Source organism: Carassius auratus, unplaced genomic scaffold (genome assembly GCF_003368295.1).
Source record: "Carassius auratus strain Wakin unplaced genomic scaffold, ASM336829v1 scaf_tig00027103, whole genome shotgun sequence".
NCBI classification, from domain to species: Eukaryota; Metazoa; Chordata; class Actinopteri; order Cypriniformes; family Cyprinidae; genus Carassius; species Carassius auratus.
The window spans coordinates 373-19,148 of record NW_020525567.1 but is presented as its reverse complement, the minus strand read 5'-3'; the positions used below and the strand labels follow the sequence as shown (position 1 = coordinate 19,148).

The following is an 18,776-nucleotide window of genomic DNA, read 5'->3' as shown; positions in this document are numbered from 1 at the left end:
GCAGATATAATCTGCCATTGTATATTAATTCAATTTCAGCATTGGTTTCAGCTGATATTTCAACACCAATTAAATTAATCTTAACAAATATGATCTACATTTACAATTGTACATTACAGATATACAATCCTTATTTGTGTAAGATTTATCCTATAGGATGCTGTTAATTTGGCCTTCTTTAATTATATTTATGCTAAATATACTCTGTTGATTCTGGAGTGAACTATGATGCAGAAATTTCTTGACAGCTAACAAATTTATATAGTTAATTTAAAATAATATATGTATATATATATATATATATATATATATATATATATATATATAGAATGCATTAAATTGTTTAAAAGTAAAAAAAAAAAATTAAGCTTTGATCACTGGAATAAATTACATTTGAAAGAATATTCGATTAGAAAAGACTTATTTTAAGCTGTACAAATATTTGACAATATTACTGCTATATTTCATACCTGTAGTCTCGGCGGTGTTTGTCTGTGTGTCTCCAGTCGGCTGTGTTCTCGTCTCTGGGTTTTGCTCACTGACTGTGAACAGTCAAACTCTGCTGATTCCAACAAAACCCTTGACTTTTCAAGGCTTCGGCTTCATGAAGCGTGTCGTTCGAGTGGCCCTCTTTAAACACAACACAAGCTTGCATCAAGCATCTGTCAGGCCTCTGAAATCATCATTATCTGCTCGCAAGAGATTTCAAACATGACATTTCTCAACCATATTGCAATAGTTCATCTAAAACAGACATTTTGTTATCATTTATGAGCCATGTTTTGATTTTTGTCTGGTATATTCCTATAAATGACACATGGTTATTTCTTGACATCATTACATTTTCAGGAAAAGGTTTGTCTGTGAGCTCGTGAACTCAATTCTCTCTGTCTGCGGTAGATGAGGAATGACCTGAAGCTTTTGGCATAACTCATCTGAATAGTCAGATCTTTGGCTGGACACTGATGTATAATCAAAGTAAGTCAAGTAATTAATTAGATTAAAAACAAAGGATGTTAAAGATTAATTGCACTTGATTTGATGTCTTTATAGTAATCATCTAAAAGCCTGTAAAGAGGGTCTAAATCATTCATTTATAAGAGTTCGTGTCATACTATAACAATATCATAGATAGACTACATTTACATTACATTGGAGAAAGGTGCTCCAACACTCACAGATACAATTCCAGAGTGTTGTTACGCAGTTGCTAGGGTGTTTTGACTTGTTGCTAGGTGGCTTCTTCCTGTCCTTTTGTTTTATCAAGTATGGAAGCATGTTTCCACCATTGAATAAAAATAATAATAATAATAATAATATATAATAATAGATTTTTTTTTAATCACACAGTTATTTTTGTATCAGAGATTTAAAATTGCAATTCTGAGAAATAAAGTCTGACTTGCGAGAAATAAACTCAATTGCACGAAAAAAAGTCAAAATTGCAAAATAAAGAGTCACAATTAATTTTTTTATTATTCTTTTTATTCAATGGTGCGAATGGACTCCCATAATAAAGTGGAGGTAACACAGAAGTCATGTAAAAAAATAAAAATAAATAATAAATAAAAAAATAAAAAAATGTGAAAATGAGCAAAATTTGCGTGGGGAACTTTTTCGCCCTCGTGCGAAACTCAATTGTCCCGATCGGGTGGACTCATTTTAAAAGAGCTGCAAATTTCGATACTGAACAATGTAAAAATATTTGTACTTATTATTTTACTGTTACACTGATCCTGTCAAAAGCGCAGTGTTAAATAAATAAATGTAATAAATTAGATAAAACTTCCGCCCTCACGTGAAATCCCCAATATCGCAGATTAATTCCAATTGAATTTATTTAATTTTGCCGAAAAATTTGTAAAATTATAATAGTCATTCTGAATTTTTTTATCTGCTATTCTACTTGGGATCGAATAGACCATGGCAAAACTGTTAAATAAACAAATAGGTTAAATTTGATAAATTAGCAAAACCTGCGTGGGGAAATCATTGGCTCTCTCGCCCACATCTGGAATCCAGTTGCAATCACTCATGTTCACTTCTGATTATTTTAATATGCTTGGGCTCAATTTAACCTCTGCAAAAATGTTTTTGGGATCAGACATAACAACTCTGAATCCTATAGAAATGAATCAGTTTTGCGAAGTGACCACATCTTAAGAGCAACACTGTCACTGATGCTTGGCTTAGTAAACACCACTAATTAGTGCCCAGAAAACACCTTAATGATGTGTAAATATTGCCATCTCACGGGTCTGATGTTCCTGCACTTCAGAGTGAAACTGTGAGCGACTGGCGTCAATGATACTCGACAGAAACAGAAGCAGCATCTCATCTGACGCAAGGCCACGGCTCGTGAAGCTCGTGAATTCAAGTGCCCTAGACGGGGCAGTAATTGAACAATGACGTGTTTCACCCACAGTACAGCACTGCTGGCTGAATCAATCAAGACTTTCACTCTAAATGTTTCTTCCGCCATCTCTGGAGTTCGACTCAGCATTGATCCGCTTCTCTGGTTCTCAGTAGTGCACAGAGATGCTGTTTTAGTATTCGAGTCCAGCGCTTCAGATTGGCTTGTATGTCACAATATGAGTGCATCTCTGCAGCAACACACACATGTTTCCTTACTGAATGAATTTTGTGTTTTGAACAAATCGGGTGAGTCAGTGATTCACTGATCCATTCTTAAAAGCAATTTCTTACTTCGTTCCTGAATGAATCAGTCGTTTAGAAAGAATAGACTGAATAAATGACTCAGCTACTCACTTGACACCACTTATTAGTAATTTTAATTTCATATTTAAAAAATATCATTCTATTGTTTTCTGTCATTTCAAATTTCTATATTCCAATTTCTATATTTAAATCTCGTAAAATGATTTATGCTATTTGGTAGTGCAGTGTAAATGCATGTTCAAGTGCTACAAATATTAAAAAAAAAAAAAAAAAAAAAAAGTGTATAGAACCTTGCATGTTTAATTAGGCCTATACTTGTTTTAAATAAATAAATAAAAATAAAACCACTTAACAAATGTAACTTAAAAAAAAAAAAAAAACATATGATTAATCGTGATTAATCGCATATGCAATAATAATTTGTTTGCATAATATATGTGTGTCAACATTTGAAGTAGATCAATAAAATAAAATTAAGCAAATAAAATAAAGACTACAATCAATAATTCATTACAGTGTATTATTTGGCATAATTGTAATTATGCCTCATGTTCTGTGAAGATTGATTGCATGTATAAAAATAATAACTTTTAATTTAATTTTTAATTCATTAATTGAAATGAACATGTTATTTTGCCTTCAAATGATTTTAATATGTTACTGGATTAATTTAGGATTAATTTAGGTTTAGGATTAATTTGACTCTTGCAAAAACACACTGTAAAATAATAATAATAATAATAATAATTGAATAAATAAATAAATAAATGTGATAATTGAGGGATTATATAAAATTAGAAATATAAAACATTCTGATTTATTTTACTGGTTTAGGGTTTATTAATTATTAAAAGTTTTATTACCGGTTTAGGGTAAAGTAATATTGTTTTCCATTTGGGAATGACAATGGGACAAATATAATAACAATATATTGTAAATATAAATGTAATTAATAAATAATAATAATGATAATGATAATAGAAAAAATAAGCTATTTGGGGGACTATGTAAAATTAATTATTAAAATAAATCAATGAATACATAAATAAATAAATATACAAAATTAAATAGGATTAATGAACCATAATCAGATATATGCATTTTTACACATTATTATTTTTTTCTCTCTTGCATCTGAACCCACACAAGAATCAAGTCGTATTCCGTCAGCGGTGAACTAATCATTCCTTTATTTAGAAAAAGAACTGGAATAACATCAAACCAAATAATACAATAGTTTAGGGACCTTGCTTTTTAGAAAAGATCAGTTTTGGAGGACAGTAGCTGCACGACTGTCTATTCACTGTTAATGAAATGACTACTTCATTATAACACGTGTCAAATCAGTGTGACATGGTAGCACTTTAATTCAAAAGGAGAAAAACGTTAGAACTGACTTTATCATAAATCAAAATCATATATATATGTCTTGCTGTTATTACTCTTTGTTCTAAATGAAAAGGTTTGAGTCGCTGGATAGAAAACAAAGGGCAAAAGAACACAAAGTCATCTTAGTGTGGTTGATTTTACAGCTGGAAGTCTCCGTTTCACCCGTTTCGCTCTGAAAATTGTCAAATGCAGTTCATGCATCAACATCTCTGCCCTACAAAGCAAAAAGGCAGTAACTGCGTTTTTGGTCAAAAATTAGTTATTGTCATTTTCATGACATTCAAGGCATCCTTTGTTACATCTTATATGAAATGTGTGTCGTTTTGGAGAAAAATGGTAGTTGTTTGTACAGTAACTACTTAGGCTGGATGACATGATAACTTTTAAGTCATTTCTCTCAGTTCTGCACTCTGCGTAGTTACTGCCTTTTTGCTTTGTAGGGCAGATCTGCTCTGCTACATCATCAGTTTAAGCACATGATCGATCGTATTAGTAGGTAGGAAAGAAATCATAACTCAAGGCATGTCAAAATATCATCTAAGTGCTCCTTAAACGTCGCTCTGAATTTAGAAGATTCGTACAAAAATAAGAAGAAGTAGATATATTGTGCATAAAATCAGAGAACCAGGCGCGACTGTGTGATGTTTCTAGCTGCTGCACATGTACTTCTGCGTCAGACTTTGACTGTTGACGAAGACGGGATCCACCGTGGCCACTTTAGCAGCGATGAACGAGTGAATGCAATGAAGCACAGCCGTCAGATTCGCAAACTCCAGCTCCTGGAAGAAAAGAAGCCATCAGGAAAATGTCTCTCACTTGACATTTCATCCTAATATTCTCGTGTAAACTCAATCTGACCTTCATTTCGATCTGTTTATTCTCTGAATTCTGGAACAGGAGCTTCACCCGTGTCTTGCCGTCATCCGATGAACCCTTCAGCTGGGAGAATTTGTATTTCCAGATGGTTTTCTGTGGAAAAACGGGTAAAAAAAAAAAATATGTAAAGCATGCAAAATCTGTGCACTTGAGAATTAAAGTGGTCATTCACATTTACAATTAAGCATTTGAAAGTGCTTTGTTGTGAACTTGGACTCAAGTATAAAGAAATGCAGTCAGTGCTTTGTTCAAAAACAAAGCTTTTAAAAAGCTTAATGTGCTAAAACAGCGATACTTGAGGATCGAATTCAGTACACGACTTCTCAAGACATTAACTGTTGGACTGGAGTGGTGTGGATATATAGGAAATATATAGTTTCTGTATTAATTGATATTTCAATCAGTACTGCATTTTCCATATAGTTCGATAATTTATCATGTGGAGAAAAACACACACAAACCATATGTTTTCAGAATTGTGTGTTTATTGTCTTCATGTTTTTGTGCAGTAAAAATGTTTCTGATTTTGATTCAGTTTCTGTCCACATTAGACGACTTCCTGAATGTCACAAGTTATTAAATCTGTTTTGGATTTTCTGCGCTAGAGCGCCCTCTAGCTCTGAGTATGAATGAAACCTGCGATTATTAAAAAATTAAATATATATAAATATACATTTTATATATAAATATTCAGCACTGTCTCTTTTAATTAAATTCTAGATTTTAAATCTAGAAACCTAGAAATCTGATTAATTTACATTTGATATATATATATTTTTAATTTTTAAGTCGTTCTACACAAATCAATATAAACAAAGATGCTTGTTCTCTTTCGTTCTTGCTGTTAAAGCATGTCGATGTGTCTTGTCTTTTTTATGTTATCTGACAAAAAATAAAAAATAAAAAAATAAACAATCATACTTTGAACTATTGTTATCACAGTATTTGTCTACAAATGTTATTACAGTGCCTTAAACATAACCATCACAACACTGTTAAAACAGACTTATTCTGATTTTCTCATCCTTCGGGTTATTCTTATCAGTCCTGATTTTATTATCATTAACATTCAAAAAATAAATTAATTCAGAACAGGATTAGAATAGAATTATATGTTAAAATAAGACACAAATACGTTTTTCTACAACAACATTAGTGTTTACAACAGCAAAACCACCATACCCTGTAAACTCAATAATGATATTAATAATAATAATTCATTTTCTAACTCCATTTAAGCTTAACATGCTCTTTTCTGTTCTCTGTTTCTTTTTCAATCCTGCATCACGGCATTTGCCGCTGTATCAATACTGAAGCATTTGTTTTGATACTATTTGATTTAATATAAATGAATAAAACAAAAAGATTGGATGGAAAAACATTAATGACTTTCATTTTCAACACAAGAAAATGCACAAGAAAATATGTTTTGTTTGGAACGTTCTGATAACATTCAGATATTTTAATAGAGAATAAAATAAACAAATAAACAAACAAGCAAACATGGATGGGAAAAAAATACTAATTGATGAACTATTAAAACAATATTCATAAGAATATTTTTTTTTATTTTAAACAGTTTGATATTGATAGCATTTGATACTTCAATAGAAAATAAATGGAATATTTTGATAGCGAATAAAATAAACAAAAACAGGTAAACATGGATGGGAAAAAAACCCTACTATTTGATCACCCATTAAGACAATACTCATAATAATTTTTATTTTATTTTAAACAGTTTGATATTGATAGCATTTGATACTTCATTATAAAATAAATAAAAATGAAAATAAAAATGAATAAATATAAATGCAAAAAAAAGGATGGATGGATAAAAAATTAAATAAAATGGAAAAGACTTCCACTTATTTTGATAAATAAATAAATAAATAACATGGATGTCTGGATAAACAAAATGGGAATAATTCCTAATAAACTGGATATTTATTAAATAGATGAAAATGGTTATATAAATAAAACGAATGGTTAATTAAAATCAAAACCAATGTACCAATAAATAAATAAATAAATAATTTAAAACAAGATGGGAAGACTTCTTAATCTGGTGGTACTGCTAGCAGGAATGATTCAATAGTGTTTTACTAATTAGAGCAGATCAGCTTCGAAACGAGCAGAAGTGAATCAGCTGAAATACTGAGCACAATATAAAGACGGTTCATTCTGAGTTCACTGCGAGTTTCTGCTCACAAGGCCAATAAGCAGCAAACACAGAGCCACAGTTTGATTTCCTTACCTTTGAGAAGCTGTCGGAGCAGGAGAAGCCCGACTCAAAGTCAAGTGTGAAGCACAGGATCTTCCCTTGACTGCTGCACATGTAGCTCTTCGACTACAGAAGAACAACAGGAATATTTACAGCAGAACATTGCTTGCTGTAAACACTTTAAAAACAACAGACCGACATTCATATTTAAATCCCCGCGCAATCAACACTCCTGAACTCACATGCTTTATATTCCTGGGATGAAAACGGATGGACACACTGCACTTAGACAGAGAAACTATGTCTTTCAATACATTTTCTGAAGAAAAATCAATATCCAGTCCAATAATCCTCAGTGCCATTTGATACTATGGTACTCTTATACTAATGTACTGTATGTATGGTTTCCGGGCCCTAATAATACTGATAATAATAATAATAATAATAATAATAATAATAATAATAAACAGAACAATTCCAAGAGGGTTCACAGTGCTCAAGCCCTAATAAATTCAATTAAACCCAATTAACTAATTAAATGCGTACATTAAAAACACTTCTGCAGGCCATGCCTATTTTTATAGGTACAGTAAATAAGTAAGAACATTTAATATATATATATATATATATATATATATATATATATATATATATATATATATATATATATACAAATGCATAGACAATTAAAATTAAATAAAAATGCAAGTAAAAATGAAATAAGTTTTTTGTAATGTAAATTTAATTAGCAATTAATTGCTTAAATATTTGCATTAAAGCAATAAATAAATTAATTAATTAATAAATGTAAAACATAAAAAACATACCTGCATACAAATATAATCATTATGAAAAATAATTTAAATATTTTTATTTCAAATTAAATCACTGTAAGCATCATTGTCAAATGTGAGTGCAATACTGATTATTATTGATAATTACAGAACACATTTATGCTGAAACTGAATGACTACTGATAAGCTTATTTACAACAACTTAATACTAAGTTATAAAAATGCACGCTCTAAATAAAAGTGCAAAAGTAGTTAATAGTATGAGCGGATCTGAGAAACGCAGCCGTCTGCTTTGCTTTCCAAATCGAATCCTCAAAAGAGGAAACATTTGTAGTTAAATATGCATGAAATGCAACAGTAATGTTAACAGTATTACAGTAAGTGGCTCTTGAAATCAATTAGGCATGAAGAGGAGAGCAGCGACATTAGGATTCTGCACCATCATCATGCAATCTGTTGAGCAGGAGAAGAAACGATTAAAGTTCGTCCACACAGCTCTGACTGATATAGAAGGAGCAGGGGAATTATTCACAGCTGTCCGGCCAGCATTTCTCTCTGCATTAATCTCTCCCATCTCCCATTTCTTTTTTATTTCAGTACCATTTTAGTATCAAGTCAGAAAAATAATAATGATAAAATGGAGATGGCTCATGATGGAGAAATGCACATTCAATTCACGGGCGAAGGCTCTGGTGGACTTCCTGAAGTCAGCATGACAATTGCACGCTCCCTCAAAACTTGAGACATCTGTGGCATTGTGCTGTGTGATAAAACTGCACATTTTAGTGTGGTCTTTTATTGTAAATAAAGACACACCTGTGCATTAATCATGCTGTATGATCAGGTCTTGATATGCCACACCTGTGAGGTGGATGGATTGTCTCAGCAAAAGAGAATTGCTCACCAACATAGCTTTAGACAGATTTGTGAACAATATTTCAGAGAAATAGCCCTTTTGTGTACGTAGAAAAAATATTTCAATAGTTCAGCTCATGAAAAATGGCGGCTAAAACAAAAGTAATTATAATTTTGTTCAGTGTTTCTTTATATTTCAGCTTTAGTTTTAGTTGAGACTCTTATAGAACACAGAAAGCATGGAGTGTTTACTCTCTGCACAGATGTGCCGTCGCATTATAAGCAGTGCACGAAATCCAGCTGTCAGAGGAAAGCTAACGCCAGCGAAGCAGATTTTCAGTGCTTACTGTCTCCTGGCGTAAACGGCGCCTGTCACATGTAAAGCACTGAATACACACTGCTAATTGGAGAGCTTCTCCTGAGGGATGGGAAAAACATAGAGCGAGGTTTGTCGAGGATTTCCTTGTCACACTGAGTGAAGAGAAAGTCCCAGCACGCTGCAAATGTGCCTCATTTCTTCTCTGCACTCTTTGAGACCACATGCAGACGCTACATAAACGGTCAAACATGTAACACTACACTGTTCGTCATACAAAACCCCTCTGAATCTAAAAACACAAGGCTGCCCCCCCAAAAATAAACAAAAATTATTATGTGTATTGTTTTAGTCGATCTAATGAATTGCTAAATATTTTTATACAATTTGTTTTGTTATTAAACATGCTCTATGTAAGTGCAAACCCAAACACTTCTATCTATGCTAACTTTATTTTATGCATCATTGCATTTTGAAATGCATTTGACTTTAATTCATAATGTAACACAAGTACATTGCTGAAAGGTTTAACATGCAAACTACTGTCTCAGGTAAACTACTGTCATGCAGTTTGAAGAAAATCTTTGAAGAAAGGGCAATGGAATTAAAGCTAAGGTCAACCCGAATACATTCATTTATTCATATTTTGAATAAATGTTAATTCTATATTTTATTTTAGATAAAAATTGTGTTTTGTTGTTTTGATTTTTTTTATGTATACATAGTTTTTATAAATGTTTATTTCAGGTTTAGTTACCATTACCATTTTAGTATCCATTCCAGTCAATAAATATCACAACATAAAATATCAGACAAAAATATACATAAAAAAAAAAATCACAAAAAATTTTACATTAAAAAATCATAAATAAAAAATAAATAAAATACTACTAATAATAAATGCAAAAAAAATACTAATTAAAAAAAAATTATACTTTTGTATCATGAAATATATGAGGCTTTATTTTTAATTGCAACAAATTCATCTCCAAAACATCTGGACAATATATTAATTATATATATTTAATTTATGCAGCATTTTATGGAGATATAAATATACTGTGAACATAAACACTACCTGTGCAGGCTCAATTTTATGCATTAAGTTTTAGTACCATTTTAATATCAAGTTAAAATAAATGTACGACTTCTTAATATTTAGTTTCAAGTTCTTTTATGGTTTCAGTGTAAGTTAACTATTTCATTTAACTCGTCTGTTTTAATGGCACAGATATTCCAGCTGAGCTGCTGATCGCTGAATTAAACTGGTTTTATAATCCACACTGAACTGGTAACTCTAAAAATAGTCAAGATCTTTTCTGTCTGAAAATTAAATCATGTTAAGCCCTTGTTGTGTTTGCTGATCTTAATGAATTGCAACGGATGCATGACTACAACATCTGGACAAACAAAGGCTCATTAATTTTTATGGTTTGCTGTTTTTCATTTTAACTGCATCTCAAGAAAATGTACTCAAATTCTATACAAGTATGTGAACACAAACATGCATGCAACTGCATAAAATACACACATTTCTGTTATGTGTTTGCAATGCATTAGCCAATCGTCTGTTTGTATGCTTATCTAAAAGTTGGTTCTGTCACAAGACAAAATCTAGCTGGCTACAGAACAAACTACTAATCAAGCACTAATTGAAATTCTCTGTCACCTTTAGTTGCATCCCTAAGGACAACATCTAATTTCAGCAGATATTTGTTCATTCCTGATGTGTTGAAGAAGCCTAAAACCGCTCTGCAGATAGTCTGAGATCGTGCTGACAAACGCAGAATGAACCTATGTGCTTTTGGAGCTCATGTTAGCATAACGCCGCTCTTTAAAACACTCATGCATCTCTCAGCGCCGTCAATCACTGCGTCCTAAACCAGAGCTGGACAATCACAGAATAACTGATGAAAGATAATAACATCAACAGCGGAGGAACGCGACACAAATCACTGAGTCTGCAACTATACTTAGTGAATGTGACTTTCATCTTAATTAGTCGTTTTTGTTCAGAGATGCAACACTAGGGTCTGAACAAATGTGCAACATTAATTATGGAAATGTTTTCTTCCATATTTATTTTAATATTTACAGGTAATATAAAAGCCTTTACATCATACTGTATGTTTGTGTGTGTGTGTGTGTGTGTGTGTGTGTGTGTGTGTGTGTGTGTGTGTACATGCATACACACACACATAACGAAACACGATGCATGAAGAGCGGGGGGGTGAAAACTTTTGGAATTTGGAGATCAAGGTAAATTGTACTTCATTTGTGTTCCTGGAAACATGCAAGTATCTTCTGTTGCTTACGAAGGGGAGAGGTAAAAAAGAAAAAAAAAAGACATTTCAACAAAAGAAAAATGTGGCCATCTTCATTCTGTTCTTAATGCTCTTAATGCATCTTGTTTCCTTCTTGAACATTTTATAATAGTTGTGTTTGAGTGCCTCAGTTGTCCTCACTGTGAAAATCATACAGACACTTCTGGAAAGGGTTCAAATATGCAAAAATATATATATATAAAAAAAAGCCTGAAGCCTGAAGAATCTGAAGAACAGTTCTCAGTTTAACTGTTCAGAACAAACAAGGGACTCATGCACAACCATCACAAAACAGAAAGACAGTCGAGGATCATCAGGTAACAGAACACAGTACTAGGAACCAAGGGTTCACAAACTTTTGAATGGGGTTATATTAATAATTCCAGCTCTTTGTTTGTCTTGTGGAATAAATGTTAATATCTTTCATGTAAAATATTTTACTCAAGGACAGTACTAATAAAAAAAAATAACATGCATTTAGTATGATCTCTCTTATTTTGTTAAAATTATTCAAGTTTTCACAGACTCTGCAAGAGTTTCCCAAACTTTGGCACCCCACTACAGATACATATACTAAAAATAGACATGTTTAATCAAGTAAATCTAATATGAACAAGAAACAATAATTATGCATAAAATATATCATTTTATTTATAAAATAAAATCATCCATCCATCCATCCGTCTGTCCATCCATCCATCCATCCATCCTTCCATCCTTCTATCCATCCATCCATCCATCCACCAATCCTTCCATCCATCCATCCATCCATCCGTCCATCCATCCGTCCATCCATCCTTCAATCAATCAATCAATCAATCAATCAATCAATCAATCAATCCTTCCATCCATTCGTCCATCCTTCTATCCATCCATCCATCCTTCCATCCATCCATCCATCCATCTGTCCTTCCATCCATCCATCCGTCCATCCATCCACCCATCCTTCCATCCATCCGTCCATCCATTCGTCCATCCTTCTATCCATCCATCCATCCTTCCATTCATCCGTCCATCCTTCTATCCATCCATGCATCCATCCATCCATCCATCCATCCATCCATCCATCCATCCACCCAACCGTCCTTCCATCCATCCGTCCATCCATCCATCCATCCTCCTTTCTTAAGCTCTTTCAGATCACTACAGTCTTCATTCACATCAGATGTGGATTGGTTTGGTTTGGTTTGGTTCAGATCTGACAGTCTCTTCATCTGAACCAGATCTCAGCGTCCTGAGCCCCGAGGACTCGTGATCCTGAACTCCCACAGACTTCCTCACATGAACCCGTCTTATAAAACCATTACACAATCCTTCACGCTGCCTCATAAACCCGTCCCGCTGTGGCGTTCCAGTCCGTACTGAGCACAGAGCAGAGCTGAAGTGCTTCTGAGGCGTACGGTGAGCGTTCTGGACGGACGGTGGCAGATAATCAGCGCTGCGTTTGCTGCGTGTTTCAGACTGAATCTGGGAGCTCTGCACGTTGCCCTTTCTGTATGGGTGCACTGCAGTGATTTAAATCGTCTCTGACAGCTTCGTTCCTTTGTATTATTTATAAATGTCTGGTTAAGGGTAGTCAGTAATACAGCTCATGAGCTCAGAGCTGCTTTCAGACCCTCTGCCTTTCGGCAAACGGGGGAAAATGCACCAAAGTCCTTGAATAGACATGTGCTACAGCCCAGAGATAAAATCCAGTATACTTGATGAGAAGAGATTCGTGGAAAAAGTTACAGATGGCCTTAATAAGTCTGGATTTATATCCTCTATTACAATTATTAGCTATAAAAATGGAACAAATTCATGAAATTCTTCTTTATAAACCATGTCACAAGCTGTTGCATTCATATCAATGAAAGAGCTTACATAAGGATGGATTCATGAACAATTTACCCAGAATTGCAATCAGCCAGTGTTTCAAAGAGTCTGAAAGCACTTCACAAGAAACCTATTACCTTCATTTAGCTAGTGGTGGAAATAAATGTCATAAAATAAAAATAAAAGACCTACAGAAGACATGTAGACAATATATTACTAGTGCATAATAATAAAATAAAAAAATGGTGCAGCGCAAGACAAGCTATCCTTCCCAGAGAAGTCTTTCAGCATCATTTTATATTTATATAAAAGGTTTCATGTGTGAAAGTGGCTATTTAAATCATTTGCTACAGTTTAACAGATTTAATTAGAACAATCAGCCCTCAAAATAACTAAAAATTAGGGCTGCACAATATATGAAAATTTAATTCATATTGCAATATGGCAATGTGAAAGTTTCAACATCTCAGTTGATTTACTGTGAATCGAGCCGCTCTGAGACACTGAAAAAACAAATCAAGAGCTGTAGTGTGTAAATGGACACAATGCAGTTATTTACATCCTTTACAAAAATCATTTACATTTATCAAACCGCCAAAATAAAAGCTCGATCCCAGGTTATTGTAGTTAACTAAAATTAAAGCCATGAAAAAAAAAATAAATTTTTAGTACTTGAAATGAAATAAATGTGGTCACTAAAATAGAATAACACATTTAAAAAATATATATATATATATAATAATAAATTACATACTGTATATCATTTTATTTTAGTTTAAACATATGTAATAAAATAAATAACATAAAATAAAATAAAATAAAAAATAGAGACATTTAAAAATCTACAAAAAATATAAAAAACACAATAAAAACTTTGAAATGAAAAAGAAAATGGAAAATACAAATAAAAGCAAAATATGAATTAAAAGTATAATAGTAGTTTTTTTTCCCAAATTGTTCAGCCCTTAAAGGACGGTTCATATTTAAAAAGTAAAAAGTCCATTTATCTGCCTTTTTTAAAGCTATTTTTAATTTCTATGCACATACACTCTTCAACAAAATCACCCTAATCATGCTAGCAAGATAAATTCAATATACTGCATATTGCAAAAAAAAAAAAAAAAAAAATATCACAATCCCCGTTTCTTTTATTTTCTTTATTTTCAATATTGTTCCATCATCCTACAAAGGTCAAACTCATCCCATCCCATCACGAGCTGTAATTCTGCAGCGAATTTCATTTGAAAGCGTGCGTCATGTTATAAAGTGAGCACAGCACACAAAGAAATCCGTCAGAGACCGTCTCGTTCATGACGTGCCCTTCAAAGACACCATCTGAAAATCGCCCTTGAAATAAAGAGCAAACGGACACATCTAGTAAATTTCCCTGTCATGACTTGGCAGCACGTCACGAGGGTCTATTAGGCCTTTACACATTCAATTAGCCTCGAATAAAACATCAGTGCTGTGTTAGATGAGGATTTTGATTTCTTGCACGGAATATGATTTTTTCCAGAGAGCCATTCATCTGCTCCTCTAAGCTAAAGTATGAGCGAATCAACGCTGAAGAGCCACTGGCAGAGCGCTAAACCTACTTAATGCTCATGAGCCGTAAATAAATATGCTGTAGCAATGCACACTTGGAGAAACGAGCAATGTGACGCTCTCCGTTTGACCCTGGGTGGCATTTAAGACGACTTAAATGTGAGTAACGCACGTCTTGACTTAAATCCCCTTCATCCCATGAACTTATGTTAGCATATACTTCATTATAGACAATGCTTCACTTGTCATATCCCACGTTCTCTGTGCTTCGTCTCTTTAAGTGGCATTTTGATGCTGATTGACAGATATATATATATATATATATATATATATATATATATATATATATATATATATATATATATATATATATATATATTATAAATTAAAAGCCTCATTCTTGTTGCCGAAATGCAAAAAGTGCACCGCATTGACTTATTATTATTTATTACTGTAATGCATAACTGAAAAACAGATGATAATTCTGTTAAATAATGAAAATATTGCTACTTGATATCGTCAGAACAAGATGGTTTTCATTATTGTATTATAGTAATAAGAATAAAGCAATGAAACCCCTTAAATGCCATTTTATTGATTTCTATTGAAGCTTGTTTCTGGAAGGAAAATACAATTTAAAAAGTAATTGTGACTGTTCCTCACAGATGTGATTTATGTTTATTTATTTTTCACATTTCACATCTCACAATTCAGTAAAAAGTCAAGAATGTAAGATATAAACTCACGATTCTGAGAAAACTAAAATGCAAGACATAAACATGCAAAAAATAAAAATCCAAAATTTGAGACATAAATTCGCAATTATGTAAAAAAATAAAATAAATAAAAAATTTAAAATGAATTAAAAATTTGAGAAATAAATTCGCAATTATATAAAAAATAAATTAATTAAAAATTTAAAATAAATTAAAAATTTGAGAAATAAATTTGCAATTATGTATTTTTTTTAAATAAATAAAAAATAAAAAATAAATTAAAAATTTGAGAAATACATTCGCAATTATGTAAAAAAAAAATCTAAAATTTAAGACAAACTCAATTCTGAGAAAAAAAAAAAAACTATTAAAATTTGAGATATAAACTCACAATTCTGAAAAAGTACCAAATTAAAGATATAAATATGCAATTATGAGAAAGATAGTTACAAACAGAAGATATAACCATGCAATTCTGAGAAAAAAATAGATATTAACTATCAATTCTGGAAAATAAAGTCCACAAGGACTAATTGTGACATAAATGTGCAATTCTGAAAAAAAAAGTTACAAATATAAGACATAAATTCGTAATTCTGAGACAAAAAGTCCTAAATGAAATATTAAACATGCAATTCAGAGAAAAACAATCTTCAAAATATAAGATATAAACACGCAATTATGAGAAAAAAAGTCAAAACATAAGATATAAACTATATATATTTAAATAATAATAATAATAAATGATGACATAAAAAAGTCCGAACTGTGAGGAAAAAGTCACAAATACATTTTGAATAGTAGTGTTTATTTGACAAAAATATTGACTGAGCAAATGCAAAACTGTTGAGAACATTATCAAAAGAATAAAGCAATGAAAGCCTATTAAAAGCCCAGGTTAGTGCTCACCCGGACTCTCTGCACCTCCATGAAGACAGCTCTCTGGAAGGCTTTCTCCCACAGCACCAGCTCTGAGCCCAGCTCCACGCTGAAGCAGAAGCTCTGTCCGTGACCCACCAGCACACTGAAGCAGAAGAGTTCACTGTCCCGCAGCTCACCGTCCTGCTGGAGCCCCACATACAGCCTGCTCTGGATCCAGCAGTCTTCAGCTATCCACAGCTGGACACAGTCAGACAAACACAGTTTATATGCTTCCTGTATTACTATAAACACCAATAGAGTGTCGGAAAGACTTCTGTTCAACAAGGCTGCATTAATGTTATCAAAATACAGTAAAAACTGCAATATTGTGAACTATTCCTACAATTCACTAATTACATATATTTTAAGAAGCTATTTATTTCTGTGATGCTCCGCTGTATTTTCAGCATCATTCCTCCAGTCTTCAGTGTCACATGATCTTCAGAAATCAGAATAATATGAGGATTCACTGCTCAAGAAACATTTCTCATTATTATCAGTGTTGAACACAGTTGTGCTGCTTCAGATTTTTGTGAAAACTGTGATACGTTTTATTTTTCAGGATTCACAGATGAATATAAAGCTCAAAAGAACAGTGTTTATGTGAAAGGGAAATATGTTGTGACTTTACATATGTCTTTATTGACAATTTTATCAATTTAATGCATCCTTGCTGAATAAAAGTATTCAATTCTTCAAAAAGAAATCCAAGTCCAGACTTCTATATATATATATATATATATAAAATGTGTATTTATTATTATTATTATTTATCATTGGCCATCAATAAAAAATATATATATATATATATATATATTGTTAAGCTGAAAATATTATCAAATACACATATATTTTTTACACATTTTTTTCATTTTTTTTTCATTAAAACAAATAGATAAATGCATTTTAATATTTATTTTAAAAAAAAATATATATATATATTATGTAAACACATATTTCATTTCTTTTGAATAACGTGCACTGATGAATCAGTAAAACCAAGAACAGGATTTTTGATTTCATGTTGATTTCAAATAACAAACCAAATAAATCCAGAGTAATAATGAGCATCTAGTGATAAAAGCCGTACCTTATGAACCTTAAAGAGAACCTCACAGAGGTGAAAACTAGCCTCTGCTTGAGCCCAGTCTGATGCCAAGATCTGATTCAGAAACACAGAAAGAAATCTCACTGTCACACATCCATGAAGAAACCTGAGGTTAAAGGAACAGTTCACCCAAAAAAGAAAAAGTGCTGAAAATGTTCTCACTCTCAGGCCATACGAGATCAGGATGAGTTTGTTTCTTCATCAGGTTTGGAGAAATGTAGCATTGCATCAGTGTCTCATCAATGGATGCTCTGCAGTGAATGGGTGCCGTCAGACTCGAATTAAAAAACAGCCACATATTTGTGTAGAGCTGTTTAAACGCTGCTTGATCTGTGCAGATTTCTCTCCTGATTCAGACCAGAACACTTTTTCACTGGAGGAAGTGTTAAAAACGTAGTTAAAACGTCTAAATGCTGGATTTGTTTCATTTTTTTTCTCTTCTCCAGATGTTAACTGAAAGACTGGAGTGCTGTGGATTATTGTGATGTTTTTATCAGACTCTATCATTATCTATCATTCCGACGGCACCCATTCACTGCAGTGCATCCATTGATGAGACACTGATGCAATGCTGCATTTCTCCAAACCTGATGAAGAAACAAACTCACCTACAGCTCGTAAAGCACAATCAGTGAGGGCGGATTCTACTAATTCATGAATTCACTAGTTGCAATGGTCATTTGTTTTATTTCTTGCCTTCAGAAATAGATTTCAACGCTCCCATTTCCATTAAAAATGAAAACGTTTGCAGTAATTACCTCGTCGTGACCTACAGAGACGTAAGGCTTATTTAACAGTCAGTTCTCTCTAAAGCAGCACAGACGTAAATCTGAAACATAATGAGATGCTAATGAATCTGCTGAATGTCTCTCTAGGCTTTAAGGCATGTTAAATGCTATGTTTCCTCCGATTTCTCTCTTTATTAATGCAGTAATGCACATTTAATGCAATGGTAAGAAATGTCAGCACAGCATTATTTTGGTCAAAACCACTTACAGTAACATGAATGCAGTCGTAACGGAGTCACGTAGAGGACGGCGCTGGAGTCGAGCTAAATATCGCACTGCATTAGGAATAACAGACAGAACAGTGCCAACACAAAGTGCAGGGCTGTATTTCAAAACTGATGAAACCTGTGTCTTCAGGCTTAATGGCAAAGATAAAACATTTGTCACCAATAACGCATTTGTACGAGGACTCGGCGGTAATGGCTT

General features: G+C 32.7%; 1 protein-coding gene and 1 pseudogene across 1 annotated transcript; both read right to left on the bottom strand.

Moving 5' to 3' along the window:
• The window catches only part of LOC113079048 (thyroid peroxidase-like), a 30,609-nt pseudogene extending 30,066 nt beyond the window's left edge, over positions 1–543 (bottom strand).
• A 3,307-nt stretch (positions 544–3,850) lies between these two features.
• Positions 3,851–17,616, bottom strand: LOC113079042 (gamma-2-syntrophin-like; the record flags this gene model as incomplete). The annotated part of the gene is made up of 5 exons (XM_026251225.1): positions 3,851–4,847; positions 4,927–5,037; positions 7,202–7,294; positions 16,443–16,652; positions 17,545–17,616. Coding segments are annotated over 5 exons (618 nt in total), but the record flags the coding sequence as incomplete, so codon positions are not given.
• Between the last annotated feature and the right edge of the window lie 1,160 nt (positions 17,617–18,776).